The sequence below is a fragment of the Patiria miniata genome, unplaced genomic scaffold (assembly GCF_015706575.1).
Source record: "Patiria miniata isolate m_02_andy unplaced genomic scaffold, ASM1570657v1 HiC_scaffold_7, whole genome shotgun sequence".
NCBI lineage: Eukaryota > Metazoa > Echinodermata > Asteroidea > Valvatida > Asterinidae > Patiria > Patiria miniata.
The window spans coordinates 5,398,789-5,415,155 of record NW_024037074.1 but is presented as its reverse complement, the minus strand read 5'-3'; the positions used below and the strand labels follow the sequence as shown (position 1 = coordinate 5,415,155).

The following is a 16,367-nucleotide window of genomic DNA, read 5'->3' as shown; positions in this document are numbered from 1 at the left end:
CTCTCAATAAATGCACATGAGATAAGACCTCTGACGGGCCGAGTCACTAATGAGTCGATGACCATGATATTGTATATCAGCACAGAAACGAAACCGAGAGATCATGATCAGAAACGAAATTTCCTCATTCATGCTTTAGTATACCAAAACGTGCATCAGTCGTCGGTGCAAGATTTTTGAGCGATTGTAGAAGGTCAAATTATTTCCCTGCTTTTGTGCCCATTGACAGGAGCCTGGCCATGGGCTACAACATGTAAACCGATTAGTTTACACACGAATGGAACTTGGAACTCTACAATCATGGCGTTCATGAAAAGTGCTATCCTGGTATGTGTGACTGCGGTCCTGACGGTGTACCTACCGCAACTCTGGACCAAGACTCGTCCCATCATCACTGCAGGAACGGTACAGCCTGGATTCGAACCGGTGGCCAAACTCTTCAGGTATGCATACTACTTATAGCCACTGTTTCGTGATAGTTTACTGCAATTCTAAATCAAGTTCCTACTTCTTTATGACCATGCAGGCTGTGAGATGTTATGAGACAAAAATACCGGACGTCGAATAGTGCAGGTCATGGGCTATAGACCGTTTGTGGCACAGGCTGCTGAGAATCCCCTCAGTTAACATTGTTGGGCAGGGGGTGGACGTGTCCCCTTGTTCCCCCCTACTTTCATGTCAATAGGCATATATCTGTTGTAAATTTGTCAGGGAGAATTTCGAGCAAGGTGTGGAATTCCCCACGGGTGGTTCAGCTTTCTCGGTGTACTACAAAGGGTCAAAGGTTGTAGACATCTGGGGAGGCTACGCGGACAGTGAGGCAGGACGGCCATGGAAGGAGGACACCATGTCAGTTTTCTTTTCGACAACAAAAGGTGGGTCCTTCACACTGATCAGCATTAATAACAGCAACATTCGTATAGCGCACTCTATATCACATGTCAGATTTCTCAATACGCTGAAACATCAAGCTTTGTTTACATGTGGGGTTTCCAGTGGGAGCCAGGTGGGGATGCGAGTCAACCATCTTCCATAAGAAAGCGCACATGTAAACAAATGGTGACGTCATCATGTCTAAGGCATATTCCATAGCGGCGTTGGCATTCCAAAACAGCAATGGCTGATATTTTAAGTCCTCTTTCGTTATGTCTTGCAATAACGATATTTTATACTTATGTGAGAATCAAAACACTCGATGAACTGATGGTTTGTCCACCACTGCAGTGTACGCACAATTGACTTGCGCCCCCTGTCGAGCGAAATCAAGTACACGAATCAGTTAGTATTTTCATCAGGCAGTGTCGACATTCTAGTATTGCATACATCTTGGAAGCACCGTGCACACTAATAACGCAAACAAGAAAATGTGTAACTCTTCTGAACCTACCCGCGGGTCCTATGTCCTTCATGTACTGTATGAATAAATTATCAAATGAATAAATTATCAAATGAATAAATGAAAAAAATGAATACAAAAATACACAAATATGAATATTAATCACTAGATGATTTGTTTTTAACTTCAGGCATGGCAGCACTTTGCATGTTGGTTTTGGTCGACAAAGGTCTACTTGACTTGGACAAGACCGTGGCTTCCTATTGGCCAGAGTTTGCGCAGAATGGCAAAGACAACGTCACAGTGTGCATGCTCCTTAACCATCAAGTGAGCACTAAACGTAAACTGGTTTTTTTTTCAACTTAAAGAGGTCGACAACATATCAACATAAGACCCGAGAAAAAATAAACACTAGAGATGGTATAAAATATGTAGAAATTCGGTGGGCCTTTATTGAAATAAAAGAAAGATGTATAGCGATGACAAGATAACAAGAAAAGGCATTCCGCCAACAGATATTACACTACCATACACCATGAAGTTTTAGCAAGATGGCAATAGCTGAATACTTACAGAAAGCAGTACGGGCCTTATTCACAAGTCGGCCATATTGGATGGAGCGTGAGGTAAAATCTTCATTTTTTGAACTTGTGTAGAGAGAAATGAAAGCAATGACGGTTACAAATTAATACCAGTCAGCTCTAATGAATAATTGAAAATTTGTGATTAGAAATACTCCAATGTTTTTAAGCAACATTTAAAACAGAATGAAAGTGAGGCTAAGGTGAATAAATAGTCTGACACCATCCCATTCAACAGGTCACAATTTATGAAATACATTCAGGGAACACGACAAAAGTGGCCAACTTGTGCATAAGGCCCATAATGCCTACAGCTTGGTTCATGCAAATTTGTAAGACTTGACTTGAATGCACACATCTTGCTACAACCTCAGACCTGGATAGTCTACCGCCACCAATCGTCCAAAACGTCCGCCTTGCGTATTTAAAAACAAAATATTCATCGTCTCAGACTTTAAGTCTGCTCTTTTCATTCCCATTAAGGCGGGGCTGTCCTACACCAGCGAGAACATCACGCTCGCTCATCTGGAGGACCAGGATGCATTGGGTGAGGTCTTGGCGCGGTCTCCCCCGGCGTGGGAGCCGGGCACTGCTCACGGATACCATTCGATGACGTTCGGTCTGTACGCCAGCCAGCTCTTGAGACGCGCCGACCCCAAGCACAGGACACTGGGCCAGTTCTTCAAGGAAGAGATCGCTCAACCATTTGGTACATTTCAAACTTCGAGTTTGTATTCCCAAAAAAATCACATTTGGTTCGTTTGTTTTTGGCAGTTATGATATTTGGTAAGCCCCTATCATGTGCAATATACCTTAAGGAAAATCGTTGCTTAGAACACACATCCTTTTCAGCATGCGGTTCTTATCACAAGCCAAAAAGCAACAGGCTGGAACTTTAATTCATTCTCATTCATGCAAAATTTCGGAACAGTTCTGCATGTAGCACTTTTAAATATAGGATATGAAAGCCCAATTCATAAGCTTTATAAGCTTTCTTTCAGTACAGGAATCTTTCAAATCACTCATGTACTTTTCAAGTTACGGAATTTTAAACACAAACACCGTTTTAAAGTTCTGTCCGGCACGGATCACAAAAAGGTAAGTGTTCTTTCAGCAATTTTGAAAGTGCTACATGCAGAACTTCACTAAAAAAACGGTCCCGACATTTGGGTTTCGTTTTTATTTTACTCACCCTGTACATCGGCGCCAACAATCGGTAAAGAATGTTTCAATGATTCTTTGGGTTTTTTTTGTTCATTTGATTCCTAACAGATATAGATTTTCACATCGGCTTGCCCTTGGAATCATTTCACCGGGTGGCAAGGATCACGGGGGACGCTGGCAACATGGTACTGGCACTGCTGTACGGGCTGACGACCGGTCCGGTCAACCGGCACGTGCTGTGGGCGATGGTGTCTCGAGAAACCGACATCTCCAAAGTTATTGAATCGAGTGGGGATACCATGGAGGTAAGACTTCCTACACATGCCTCTCTTATACCCGAGTATGACCGAACATAGGGACTCTCATCTCATACGCGTTCCTGTAAAGGGAGTCAGGTTGGCGCAGTCGTTACTAATTTCCTCGCCTTCCATGATCCACCGCTATGGCCCGGGTTCGATTCCTGCCCGGACCACATGTGAGCTGGCTTTTGAGCAGTGTTGTAGTACTCGTACTCGGTACTCGTACTCGAGTACTACTCGAGTACTTGTTTGGTTGTACTCGTACTCGTACTCGTACTCGAACGTCAAAGTACTCATACTCGAAATGACGGTACTCGTTCTCGGGCAGCAAAGTACTCGTACTCGACATGTCAAAATTGTACTTGATCATCAAAGTACTCGTACTCGAATAACAGTACTCGGGGGAAAATGGTATAGCTTGACTTTATACCAGAGCCTTATTTTATCGATACTTTCAGTTTGAAATGATTGATTGGCTTGTGGAGAAGTCAGCTAGCCGTGATTGGGTCTGTTTATCGGTCTGACTGGGCCTGGGCCAATTACGCACAATGAACCAATGAAATACAAGTACTCGTACTCGTACTCGGAAGTACGGTGCTCGTACTCGTACTCGTACTCGGAAGCACAAGTACTCGTACTCGGATACCTGTTCTTGTACTCGGAGGTACAAGTACTCGTACTTGTACTCGTACTCGGCAACCTAAGTACTCGGCAGTACTCGGTACTCGGAAAAAATACTCGACTACAACACTGCTTTTGAGTCCGTACCAGATTCCATGAGTTTTCCTCAGAATAATCTTCTGGATTTTTCCTCCGACCTCTTAACATGCGATTTCTTTTCATTGTCTCCTTCCTGTACGGGTGCCTTCACGCTTTTGAGTTACCCTGCCTAGCTATGGCACACCTGGGATATCCTTAATTGTTTCATCACCAGAAAGAAATGAATAAGATTGCAGACCTGTAAATAAACTGCCACAGTCCCCGGTGAAAAATACCCGCAGTTCCAAAACATCTCAGGAAATACTCACACTCCAAGGTGTTTGAAACACGCATCCAATTTAAGCTTATTTCATCATTTTAAATTTTCTGTTCAATTTTTGGTGGGTTTGGGATAACTTCAGGGAGAACTTTTCATCCAAAGATGATCACCTTTTATAAGTAGTCCTGTGTGATGCTCATCACCATTTTGAAAAAAAAGTATACCTACACTATAGCAAAACAGAGCATTTTAGGGCCCAATTTCACCCAAATTTTACAGAAATATAAGCTCCCAGTCATGTTAAAGACCCCCATTATTCTTTTTATACAAATTCTAAAGTTCAGGGCCCACAAAATATCTTATAGCAGAGAATTTGAGGGCATGCAAAACGTGATTTGGTCGGCGTGGGTAGTTTTTGGCCGAACTCCAAAATTCACGTACATTTACCACACTGCCATGCATAGAGATCACGACATCAACAACAATCGAGATATTTTAAATTAAATTATCTCTCATCTGGTGATTATAGTACTTACTAAAAATCTTTTCCGTACATGTAAAAATGTTTTCTCAAAATCTTTAACATTCTGTTTATGTTTTATAGAAAAATGTTAAAATTCACAGTAACATTTTTTTAAAACACAAATTCCCTAGTCGAGTATCCACTTGCGTCCGGAAACGCTTGCCTTGGAGCAGCCGTCTGCGTTCGGCGTTGGAACGGCCCGCGCCGTCGCCAAAGTCTACGGGATATTGGCCAATGGAGGGCGGACTAACCAAGGTCAAAGGTTGCTCTCGAATGACGTCATCAAAAAGATCACAAGCGAGGCCGAAGCTGACGGATCATTAGACAGGACTGTCGGCACGGAGACGGTCTTAAGTCTTGGGTACTTTGTCGGTGAATTCCAGGTAGGGATCGGTTTCTATGGCTATCTCCGTGTCGGCGTTACTCACTCCGCGGTCAAAACACGAAATGTGCAGTGATGGGCGTTGATGCTAATTAGCTAAGTGGTATTGCGCATGTGCGAATGAGCGACGAGGGATGTCGTTTACTTTAAACAACTTTGGTTCCCCGCCTTCTTTTGGAAGTCAGTACCATATGAACCACACTGTCCAGACCTAACATACCTAATGGATACCTTTACCCAGCATGTGCCAACGTGATGTGGAAGAACAGCGGTACCTCATGAATTCAAAATGTTACCTTGCAATTTCGTGACTACAGCCATTAACCCCAACTTCTATGCCGTTGTAGCTAAGAACCATCCTCAGCACTGCAAAATTCATGCAATTGCCTCAAAATAAAAATCAGATTCAGCCTCACTCCTCCAAAATCATCCGTTAATTTTTAAATTTGTTCAGTTGAAAATTGACCACTGCCTCAATCCTTTAAAATCCTCTACCAATCACTGTAATGGGGAACTTGAGGCGGGGCCAATGACATTCAGAAGCAGTACAGATGATATCCAGCATAATGCATGGCTCAATATGCATGGCTGAACATAAACATTGCTGGGTACAGCCTACGAAGTTGACACTATGCCTTAATTAAAATCAACCTAGGCCTACACTTGTTTTGCCATATAGGCCATAAAGCCCAAATCCCCCAAAGTCATCCAAAACCGCCTAGAGGACTTTAGAGGATTGAGGGGGGGGGGGGGGGGTGGGTGGTTGAAGACGGGTGTTACGACTGTCATAACTATGTAGACGCTTCACAAATTCATCCAATGAGACATCATAGAAATATTAGAAATTGGACGAGGCAGTGCGTGGGTAAAGTGAAGCCCTGAGCTTGAAAGTTTCACGACATTTTATTTCTGCGCAGGGTTCACCTCAGTTCGGACATCCGGGAGGCGGCAGCGTGCAGGGACTCACCGACACGCGGCGACAGCTCGGCATATCATACCTGTCTAGTTACCATCCGCTGTTCAGTCTGACCGATGACCCCAGGTTCATGTCACTCCAAGAAGCAACATACAAGTGCATCGACAATCTAGAACCCTGAAATATGAGGACTTAAAGCCACAGCAGGAGGAACTGGCTTACTGACAAGGGCGGATACAGACAACGATTTAATTATTTTTTTTTTGAGGGGGGGGGGGAGAATATGTTTGTTCCCCCAAAAGTGTGTCCAATAAATTTTACTACCGAAGTCTTATAAAGCCGGCGCACGTATTTACCAACAATTAGTACTCAAGGCGCTGGAAATTAGGTCTGTTATTAGAGACGGGTGAATGAAGGACATGAGAAATATGAAACTCATTATGTAGCAGCTTTATAAGGGTTTACAAGGTGCTACGGCGCATTAAGCAGCCACTGTCAGAAACACCGGGGCAAACCCCTTCTCTTAGCGATAAGTGCTACTGGGTTCCTTAACCTGCAGTACACAACACACGGGGCGAAGGACGAAGCTATAATGGCAAAGTGCCTTGCTCAAGAGCACAAGCACCATGTCCCCACGGTCAGTATTCAAACCCATGCATGTATCACGGCACACGAGACGGAAACAGTAACCATTGGACCATAGCACCCCACACAAATTACAGCGAGGGGTTCCGGGACCCGCTTAAGGGCCCCGAAAAAAATGTTTGGATTCTAAATGCTCTGTGGTGCGACCTGAGGCAATTTCTGATAACTTTAACCCATTTTTGTTCCAGGAAAAGATGGTGGTGTACGCGGTGCCTGCCTTTATTGCGAAATCCAGTTGAAAAAAAATGGGGTGGGGGGGGGGGAGAAGGGGCCATTGCCCCCGTTGGCCCCCTGGAGCCGCCCTTGCTAACTGATAATGATTGTTATAAGGTTGAACATAATTTTATGTTGATTTTTTTTTACAAAAATCGATAATTGACCTCTAACAGAAATTTAAGGTACTCGTATTTGTTGTTGTTATATAAAATAAATCCTTTTCAGATTTCGTACGTCTAAATGTTAGAAATTAGCTGTTAATTTTAAAAGGTATAGCAATTGAAACGATGTCACATCTACAAAACTGACGCAGCCCTTCGCTCCACGAGGAAAGAAAAGTTTGAAATGGTTTGATATTTTGTATAAAAATGATGATGACCCTTTTTTGTTCGCTGTTTTCGTGGATATGGAAAGGCTGAAACGTTTCAAATTCCCAATGTGTTATTAACAGTCGTGCTGTTTTATACTGACTTGGTAGAGTGGATGGTCGATCAGAATCTTCCTGTGATTTGGCGCCTCGATGCACAGTGGTCACAATGTGCCACGCATGTACACAGCGTCAACACGGATGCCTCACTAGTACACGTATTGGGTAAAAAGAAGACACTCATGGTTCGGGAAATATCTCAAGAGATACTGAATGTATTAAACTCAATATTTCGGTGATTAATAATTATTGTTCACATTGTGTCCCGATCGCCAGTGTCATTTCAAGAGCACTCGTTAAACAACAATAATATGACCGGAACAACTTATATTAGTGTTTGAACTGTGAACAGCAATCCGAATGAGTCAATGTTAAATACAACAATTCACTCGTTGTTTAGAGCAATAACTTGTGAAACACCAAATGTATCATACTGAGACTTTTTTTCGGTAACTTTTAATGTGTCACATTTAATGACAGTTTCGTGCTATGATGTCATACACGCAACAGTCGTCTGTTGTTAGTGAACGTACGGCGGGTAGCGGACTTTTGCCAGACGGATCGAGATACTATATATGTCATTGTATTGCATATAGAACGTGTTTGACTTTGAATAGGTATTGTTTGCACGCAAACACTGTTATTGCAATGTCATGGTAGATAAGCATTTGGGTGAGCCTTTTGCAATACCAGCAGCCTTATTTTAGGGAGACGTTGGCACGAAAACTGTGCGGGGAAAAATGGCGTTCATGAAGAGTGCAATTCTGGTCTGTGTGACTGCGGTGCTGACGGTGTACCTACCGCAACTCTGGATCAAGACTCGTCCCATCATCACTTCAGGAACCGTGGAGCCTGGATTCGAACCGGTGGCCAAACTCTTCAGGTAATGGGCATTTGTCTCTACAATGACATGGTGGTCTGCTGTACGATAAGCACGGACCTGCACGGGTGGCTCTAATGTACTGGAATTCATCCGCTTTGTGAGACACGCAGCGGTGTACGCCACTAATTGGGGAAAAGTTTATTTTTAGGAAATCGTAACAGAAACTGTTCTTTTCATTGGATGATATTCAGCATGCAAGATACTTGCCTAATTTTAATAGCCAGAAAAACAACGAATGCTGTTTCTGCAGACAGTTTGTCCAAACAAAAAGTACAGCCTGGGAATTTTCTTTTTGTCATAGGTCATGTACACGGACCTTTTGATTTTCCCTGGCTATTGACTAGGTAAGGCTGCATCCGAATCAACTGTCTAGAGCTAGGTCTAGGTCTGCGCCCATTGAAAATACGCAGGGACGCGCTGACAATAGCCGTAGCCCTCGAAGCCCGTTTCGGACACGGCCTTAGACTCATCTCCAAGGACCAGGGACCAACTTCATGGAGGTGCTAAGCACAAAAATTTGCTTAGCATGAAAAAACCTCCTCGGCAAAAACAGGATTACCATCCAAATTTCCAGGTGATGTATATTGCTTGTGATTGGTATTCGGCTGTTGTTCGCTTAGCATATACTGTTCACATTAGTTTTGGCTGGTAACCTGCTTTTACTTATAAAGACAGACTTTTCATGCTGAGCAAATTTTTGTGCTTAGCAGCTATGAAATAGGCCCCGGGTATAAGTATTCGTAAGTGTGAATATCAACAGTCTCCGTTTCGATTTCCTCAAAATCACTTTCCCCACAAATAACACGAGGGAGAGTTTAAAATTTGGGGCATGATTTGTCCCATAAATATAACGAAATTCTGACCCTTTAAGGTGTTCCTGGATTTTTTTTTTTTTAATTCTGTATTCTGCAAGGAGAATGTCGTAAGTCTTAGCGATGATATGTAATACGGTTTTACGTATTGGACAAGTACGGTATCTGTTTTTGGACTTACCCATGACCAAAGTATATGACCTAACAACAATCATTATGATGTCATCATACAGGGTGCTTAAAAAAGGACACCCACTTTTGGCAATTTTCACCCACTTAATGAACGTATTTTAAATATGTTTTCTCATGTAAAGTATAGGCCTTTAGCCATGCATGGTGAAAAAAGCTTATTTAAAGTCGCAAGAAATAGTGATATTATGCTAATTTGAATACAAGTCACCAAAATCAGTCTTGTCCACGGGTTCTTCCAGGTGACGTTTTCGTAGTTCATAAAAATAAAAATAAAAACCTTCCCACCAAAATATATTTTGCTGTGGAAACTTTTATTGAAGCTGTCCAGTTATTCATGTCCGCGTTAAGAGCATCTACTCAATGAGCTGTCGGCTTAAGTTCATTGTTGTATAACATTACATAACATAACAATCAAATGTCATGCCCTTTCAAATAAAGCTCCGATAGCTGAGCTCAGTCAAGCGAAGGGATGTATATACCTCCGTGGACAAACAGGTTTCGCACATGAATTGTTCATATTAGCATAGCTCAACGACAAAATGTGCTAATGCAACGATTTTTTTCGTCACATTTGCTTAAAGGACAGTACTTCAATAGCTACTAATCAACAGTTATAATTAATTATAAAAATAGTTGAAAATTGCTGTCAATTGTGGGTGTCCCTTTTTTAACCACCCTGTATAGGGGGCCTACTATACAGAAGCAGTAAGCTTTTCATTGATATCTTGGATTCATTCTTCAGGTCACTGCATCACTGCGTTTCATTGTTGTGAAAATGGTGGCGAAAACCCTCTCAAAACTATTTTAGGCAAAACGGTGTGAATACATTCGCAGAATTATTTTCCCTTTTTTTCAGGAAAAATTTTGAGAATGGTGTTGAATACCCCTCGGGCGGGTCTGCGTTCTCGGTGTACTACAAAGGGTCAAAGGTCGTAGACATCTGGGGAGGCTACGCGGACAGTGAGGCAGGACGGCCATGGAAGGAGGACACCATTTCAACTTTCTTTTCGACAACAAAAGGTGGGTAAACAGTCCCTTCCACCGCTTGGCATCTTCGGGCAACTTCGGGATTCATCGGGCATCTCCGATCGATACCGGGCAAACATTCGTTTTCTATACTGACCGACATTTTCGAGCAACGTCGAACATTTTCGGGCACATTCGGGGTAGATTATTACGGGGTAGAATCACTGCTGCTGATCAGCATGTTCGATTAATAATGATAGGGCACTTAATTGTAGACACTTGAAGTCGGCAAACGTGCCCATGTGCACGACTTGCTTATGGAATTTGGGCTTCCGCGGGAGATCTGCCTTCTGGGTCTTTATTTTCACCGAATCTTGAAAAATTCCAGTGCCTCCACGTAATTGACTCCAGGGGTTACACCTCGAAGTGCCGAAAAAGGAACACCAATATTTAGGGTTCTTCGTAGCCGGTGTGCACTTTAGCTTCGGGGTACTTTTGTCATATATCATGTAACAAGCACTAAAGACCCATTGTTATATCCCTGCTTGTACTAGCACTAGCAAGAACGTTGAGCTAACCGTTGTCATATTGCGCGTCTCAGATGCACGTTGGCCGTTGAAGCATAGATGCCACAACGATAGATAGCTAGTAGATCGGAAATGTGAAGCATATCTCCTGTAAAGGCCCAGTGCGGTCCAAACATGTTTGCAATTTCACTGCCCTCGTCCAATTTTAGATAAGTACTTCTTTGTCTGTCGTTATCAATGCGCAAGTTTTGTATTCCAACTGGGCATGGAAAACATCATTTGATGAGTTCACCGTAGCAGATCAATGTAAGTGTATTGGTAAATGATAACTGAGTTTGCTATATTGAACTCAGCATTCAATATGAGTTTTTGTGCAGACTATTTTCCTCGGAAAATTGTAGGCTTATACTCATTTTACGACAAAAACCTTTCCTCCATAAATATTGGTGACGTTTGTGATGTAGCGCGCCTATCTCGAAACGCGCATTGGAATCGCCAAATCTGGCTCACTATTATAGCACATTCTTTGTTTTCCACTACGTTTCTGCCTTTGCTTCGTTATACATGTACTACAGGCATGGCTGCTCTGTGCATAGCCATTCTAGTTGACAGGGGTCTCCTTGACTACGATAAGACCGTGGCTTCCTATTGGCCAGAGTTTGCCCAGAATGGCAAGGAGAAAGTCACACTGCGCATGCTCGTTAACCATCAGGTGGGTGAAAGACTTTAATTCACTCTGACATCGATTTGAGCTGTTTTCTTGTAAAGCCATACTGTAGAAGGTTTTAAAAACACTAGCTTCCCATCGATCCTCGCCAATTTGGAATGTCACGCAAACCAAGATGGCAAAACTGAAATCTTAATCTGATGCCGTACATTTTTTGCATGACGGCAATCTTCGATGTGAGTGTGCTTTGAAAGAATACTTACCAGTGTACTTTATGTACTTTCTTTTTTAATTGATCGAAAATGGCAAAACCCATCAAAAATATGTTCTAATACGCAGAGTGTATAATAAAGAAACCCTTGCGTCTCAGGTGTTAGACTCAAATGAGTTGAAATCAAAGTTTGAGATAGAGTTGAGGTTTTGAAACAACAGTTCTAGGCCCTGTTTTACCCTTTAAAATATATAGAGGGCCTCCTCTGGGCGCCCTCGTCATGTTTCTCAAAAGGGTGAGAAAAAACATGTCCAGATTGAGGGCGCCCTGCGCAAGCTCTCTGTACAGAACCGGCCGTGTATGGAGTAGATTGCGACCTCTATCAATTCAGACGCCATTATTGGTCAAAATCGGTCAATAAGTTATAGGTCAATAAGTTCTCTTATTTTTGTCACTAATGTTGCCAGTACTTGTAATATTATTATAAAAAAAATTGCCCTAGAATCTCATGGCTTAATGTTGTCCTCATTCGTGGACGAAAAGATGGCGTCCAAAACTGATGCCCCTCTAACTCTCTATACTCTTCAATTGTCGTATTCAGGCTGGTCTGTCCTACACTTCCGAGAAAGTCACCTTGGAACTAATGGAGGACCAGGATGCTCTGGGTGAACTCCTGGCCCGATCTCCCCCTGCTTGGGAGCCTGGCACCGCCCATGGATATCATGCTATCACCTTCGGTCTGTACTTGAGTCAGGTCGTGAGGCGCGCTGATCCAAAGCATAGGACTCTTGGCCAGTTCTTCAAGCAGGAGATCGCTGAACCATTTGGTAATGTCTTGCACTTGTATCTCGTAACCCTGGCCTTTTATTGGATCGCAGCCTTGAAAAAGGGCGACTTACAATAAAAAAAACACCTCCCACTTGAATTGTTATTTAAGATGGATAACAGTCCACTGTCACTTATTATTGGATGTTTGTTGCCCCTTATAAGTTTAAACAATTGGTTTCCAGAAATTCAGAAAAGTCCTTGTATATGAAAAAGGTAAACTGAGGTAGTTTGGGGTAATAATGGAGGGTTTGTCTCTTGGATGTTATATGATTACTTGGAGATCTCAGTGGCAGCTACTCTCTTACTAGTCAAGTGCCGTGGCCTCTCGGTGTTTAGTATCAAACTTCCTAGATTGCTTGCTATAGGATTAATGCCGTTGTGACTTCGAGTCCAACCTTTGGATGTGATCCATGTGTCCTTGAGCAAGAAACCTTTCGCATAAGATGACGTAGCCAGTCCTGGCCCAGGTCTGGCCCGGGGGTCACGGGGTGAACCAGCCATGGGCCAACCAGCTGCCAGGTCTGGGCCAGTTCTGGCTGCCATTGGCTAGCCAGTCCTGGCCCAGGTCTGGCCCAGGTGAGCAATAACAGGCCTGGACCAAGGCTGGCAAGGGGTTGGCCCGGTGCTTGCCAGGGGTGGGCCAGCGGTAAGATGCCAGGCCTGGACCAGTCCTGCCTGCCAGGTCTTGCCGGGACTGGGCCAGTCCTTGGCCAGGGGTCAATCGCTGGCTGAGATGCTTTTTAAATGATAATTATTATCTTACAGGTATTGATTTCTTCATCGGTCTCCCACTGGAATCATTTCACCGTAACGCAAGGCTCATGGGGAACGCCAACAGCGTCTTGCTGTCATTGCTTCGTGGTCTAAGTAGTCCGCTCAATCGGCAACTGATGTTGGCCATGGCAACAGGCAAGAGCGATATGTCGAAAATCTTGGAAGTAGGCTGGGAAACCGTGGATGTACGTTCGATTCCTAGTCCTTAAAACATTTTCCATTTTCTTAACGACATAGAATGTGGACTGTTAACAAATTGTTTCGTGTATTTGCGTGAATTAGTCGGGGATATAATGTCAACACTCAACAGTGACATGTCGCATTGGAAAGGTAATTCAATTATGACTATATGCCATGACGTCATCGCGTATACATGATTATCAATGCGCGTATACAATAGTTGTAATGTCATTTCACAATAAATGACATTCTGTAAATTTATAGGTTTCAGATGCACATTGTAAAATAACTTCAACACGGTGTCGGTTCTCAGCACTAGCAGATCCTGAACCATTGCTGTAGAGCATAAGTGTAGAAACGCTGGAGTGGGGCACATACGGGACATAATTGGGGGAATTGTGCCTTTGGTGATATAAGCATGGCATTTGGCACATAGTCGAGTATGTTTTAGGAATTTGTTTGACTTTAGGGCTATTTTAGGTTTGTCCTTTATATAGAGTTGCAATTTTGAAAATGTTCAAAATTAGCTTCCATTGAACAAGTCTGCAATGGCCCTATAGCCAAGTATCTTTTTCGTGACATACTCTGACTGTGTGTCAAATGCCATGCCTGTATCCTCAAAGGCTCAATCTCATCATTTATTATCGTAGGCCTTGTGCGCTAGTTGGGTCGTACATCCATGTCACCCCCAGTTATGTCACCGTTTTATGTACTGTTTTATTTGCGTAGCGAAATAAATTCTTGAGTAGATTTGTCTCCTCAGCAACGTGTTTTGTTATCTCCTCACACAGGGCAGTGTTTTGATGCGTCCGGAAACGCTTGCCTTGGAACAGCCGTCTGCGTACGGCGTTGGAACGGCCCGGGCCATTGCTACAGTCTACGGGATATTGGCCAATGGAGGGCGGACTAAGGAAGGTAAAAAATTGCTGTCTGATAACATCATCAAGAAGATCATCTCTGAGGCGCAAATTGACGGGTCGATAGACAGGACTCTTGGGTTGCCGACTGTGAATAACCTCGGTTTCCTCATTGATGAGTACGAGGTAGGTGGAGACTTTATGCACAGCTTGGCAAAAATCCAACGTCGAATTGTATCCATGATCCATAGTTATTGACAGCCTGGCAAAAATCCAACGTCAAATTTTATTCAATCCATAGTTATTGACAGCCTGGCAAAAATTGAACGTCAAATTTTATCCAATCCATAGTTATTGACAGCCTGGCAAAAATCCAACGTCAAATTTTATTCAATCCAAAGTTATTGACTGCTTGGCAAAATTCAACGTCCAATGTTATCAAATTGTTCGGACAGCTTGGCAAAAATCCAACGTCAAATATTACCCAATCCATAATTATTGACACACTTGCAAAAATCCAACGTCAAATTTTATTCAATCCATAGTTAATGACAGCTTGGCAAAAATCCAACGTCAAATTGTATCCAATATTGTTGTTATTACACTCTGAAAAGTGTCCACCAGATTTGACCCACAATCGAAGTCATGTTTGACTTGGAACTATTCCGGGTCAAAATCTGATCTGGGACTATCCGGAGTGTATCACGATACACCGATGTTCAGTTTGTAAAAGCGGCGGCTGCTTGATCTCGCTTCGTGCCCGTCACTGTATCCTAACCGAACCTGGCTGTTCTCTTCCAATATAGGGATCAGCCCAGTTTGGACATCCGGGTAGTGGCGGCATGCAAGGGCGCGCAGACCCACAGAAGAAGATCGGGCTGTCCTACCTGTCCAGCTACAACTCGGAGTTTGGCTTCGGTGATGACCCGAGATTCACCTCTTTGCAAGCAGCTACTCACAAGTGCATCGAGGAATTGGAAGCAAAGAGGCCTTGAACTAGGCTGGTGTCCTACTATGAATCTTGGAGAACAGAGATCACTTTTGAGGTCAAGTCAATCAGACAGTGGCGTAAATTAAATCTGTGCTGGGGACTCGGGCGGGATGTTGATCATAAAAAAAGTATTGCCCGGCCGTGGAAATTCCAAAAAGGTGTGGGGGAGGGGGTGGGGGGGGGGGGGGGGGGGGGCACAAGACACCACATGACACTAGGGGACGCTGTGATACTGATGTACATATTTTGTATAATTACGTCACCTTACATCACAACGGCGCATTTAAAACTTTTGTAATGTTTCATCCTTTTTCAGTACTATTAATTTTAATATTGGTTTTCCCAGCTATTTTAACACTTTTATCACACAAATTCCCTATATCATTACTTTAATTTCGTCCCCGATCATCGCCCAGCTCACATCTCAAATTGAATTTCAAAAAGTCACCACTAGATTTCATTTAAGGTGCAGTATAATTCAAATTGTTAGCTTTCCGATTCGTCCAAAATCTTTGAATTTCGTCTCGTGAAGCAATCGGCGTTGAATTGACAAAGCAAATTCGTTTTTTTGTCATTCATTTTCATGTTGTTATCGTTACATTTCGTTTCTGGTGACTTAAAACGTAACGATTAAAAATGTGCCCAATCTTTGGACTTATTTAAAGAATTGTGCACGTTAATTACAGTTTTAATGTTAAGCAAATAGTTCCTTATAAATGAAAGAAGTTAGCTGTAAGTTTTGAGGTTTTTTTTTTACAGTTAACAATAAAATCAGAAATGGGACCTTTACAATATGCTCTTTGTTTAGCATATGGAAATTAAGCATTGACATCAGACCGTGACCTTCTTAATGTTGCTCTTTGATATTATGTACATGTATATGAATAAAACAACAGAAATGCGGTATATGTCTATCGAAGAGCAACATTAAGAAGACGCTTAGTGTCCATGTCATATTTGAAATGTCAATTCTTGACTCTAATGTTAATTGTGAAACACAAAATAAAAATG

At 42.7% G+C, this 16,367-nt stretch overlaps 1 protein-coding gene across 3 annotated transcripts; it reads left to right on the top strand.

Annotated features, from left to right (window-relative positions):
* The first annotated feature begins 250 nt into the window (after positions 1-250).
* LOC119746179 (beta-lactamase domain-containing protein 2-like) lies at positions 251-15,519 on the top strand. Of its 3 annotated transcripts, none has more exons than XM_038222989.1 (7): positions 251-443; positions 712-875; positions 1,527-1,663; positions 2,401-2,626; positions 3,190-3,386; positions 5,014-5,265; positions 6,182-6,451. In XM_038222989.1, exons 1-7 carry the CDS (start codon positions 301-303, stop codon positions 6,359-6,361), a joined length of 1,299 nt encoding a protein of 432 aa, XP_038078917.1. In that variant the 5' UTR covers positions 251-300; the 3' UTR covers positions 6,362-6,451. The 3 variants fall into 3 exon arrangements, with proteins under 3 accessions (XP_038078917.1, XP_038078915.1, XP_038078914.1); XM_038222987.1 differs by lacking the exons at positions 712-875; positions 1,527-1,663; positions 2,401-2,626; ... (1 more) ...; positions 5,014-5,265; positions 6,182-6,451 and adding exons at positions 10,212-10,375; positions 11,424-11,560; positions 12,328-12,553; ... (1 more) ...; positions 14,300-14,551; positions 15,172-15,519 and having other exon boundaries at positions 286-443; XM_038222986.1 differs by lacking the exons at positions 251-443; positions 712-875; positions 1,527-1,663; ... (2 more) ...; positions 5,014-5,265; positions 6,182-6,451 and adding exons at positions 8,088-8,351; positions 10,212-10,375; positions 11,424-11,560; ... (2 more) ...; positions 14,300-14,551; positions 15,172-15,519.
* Positions 15,520-16,367: the final 848 nt, after the last annotated feature.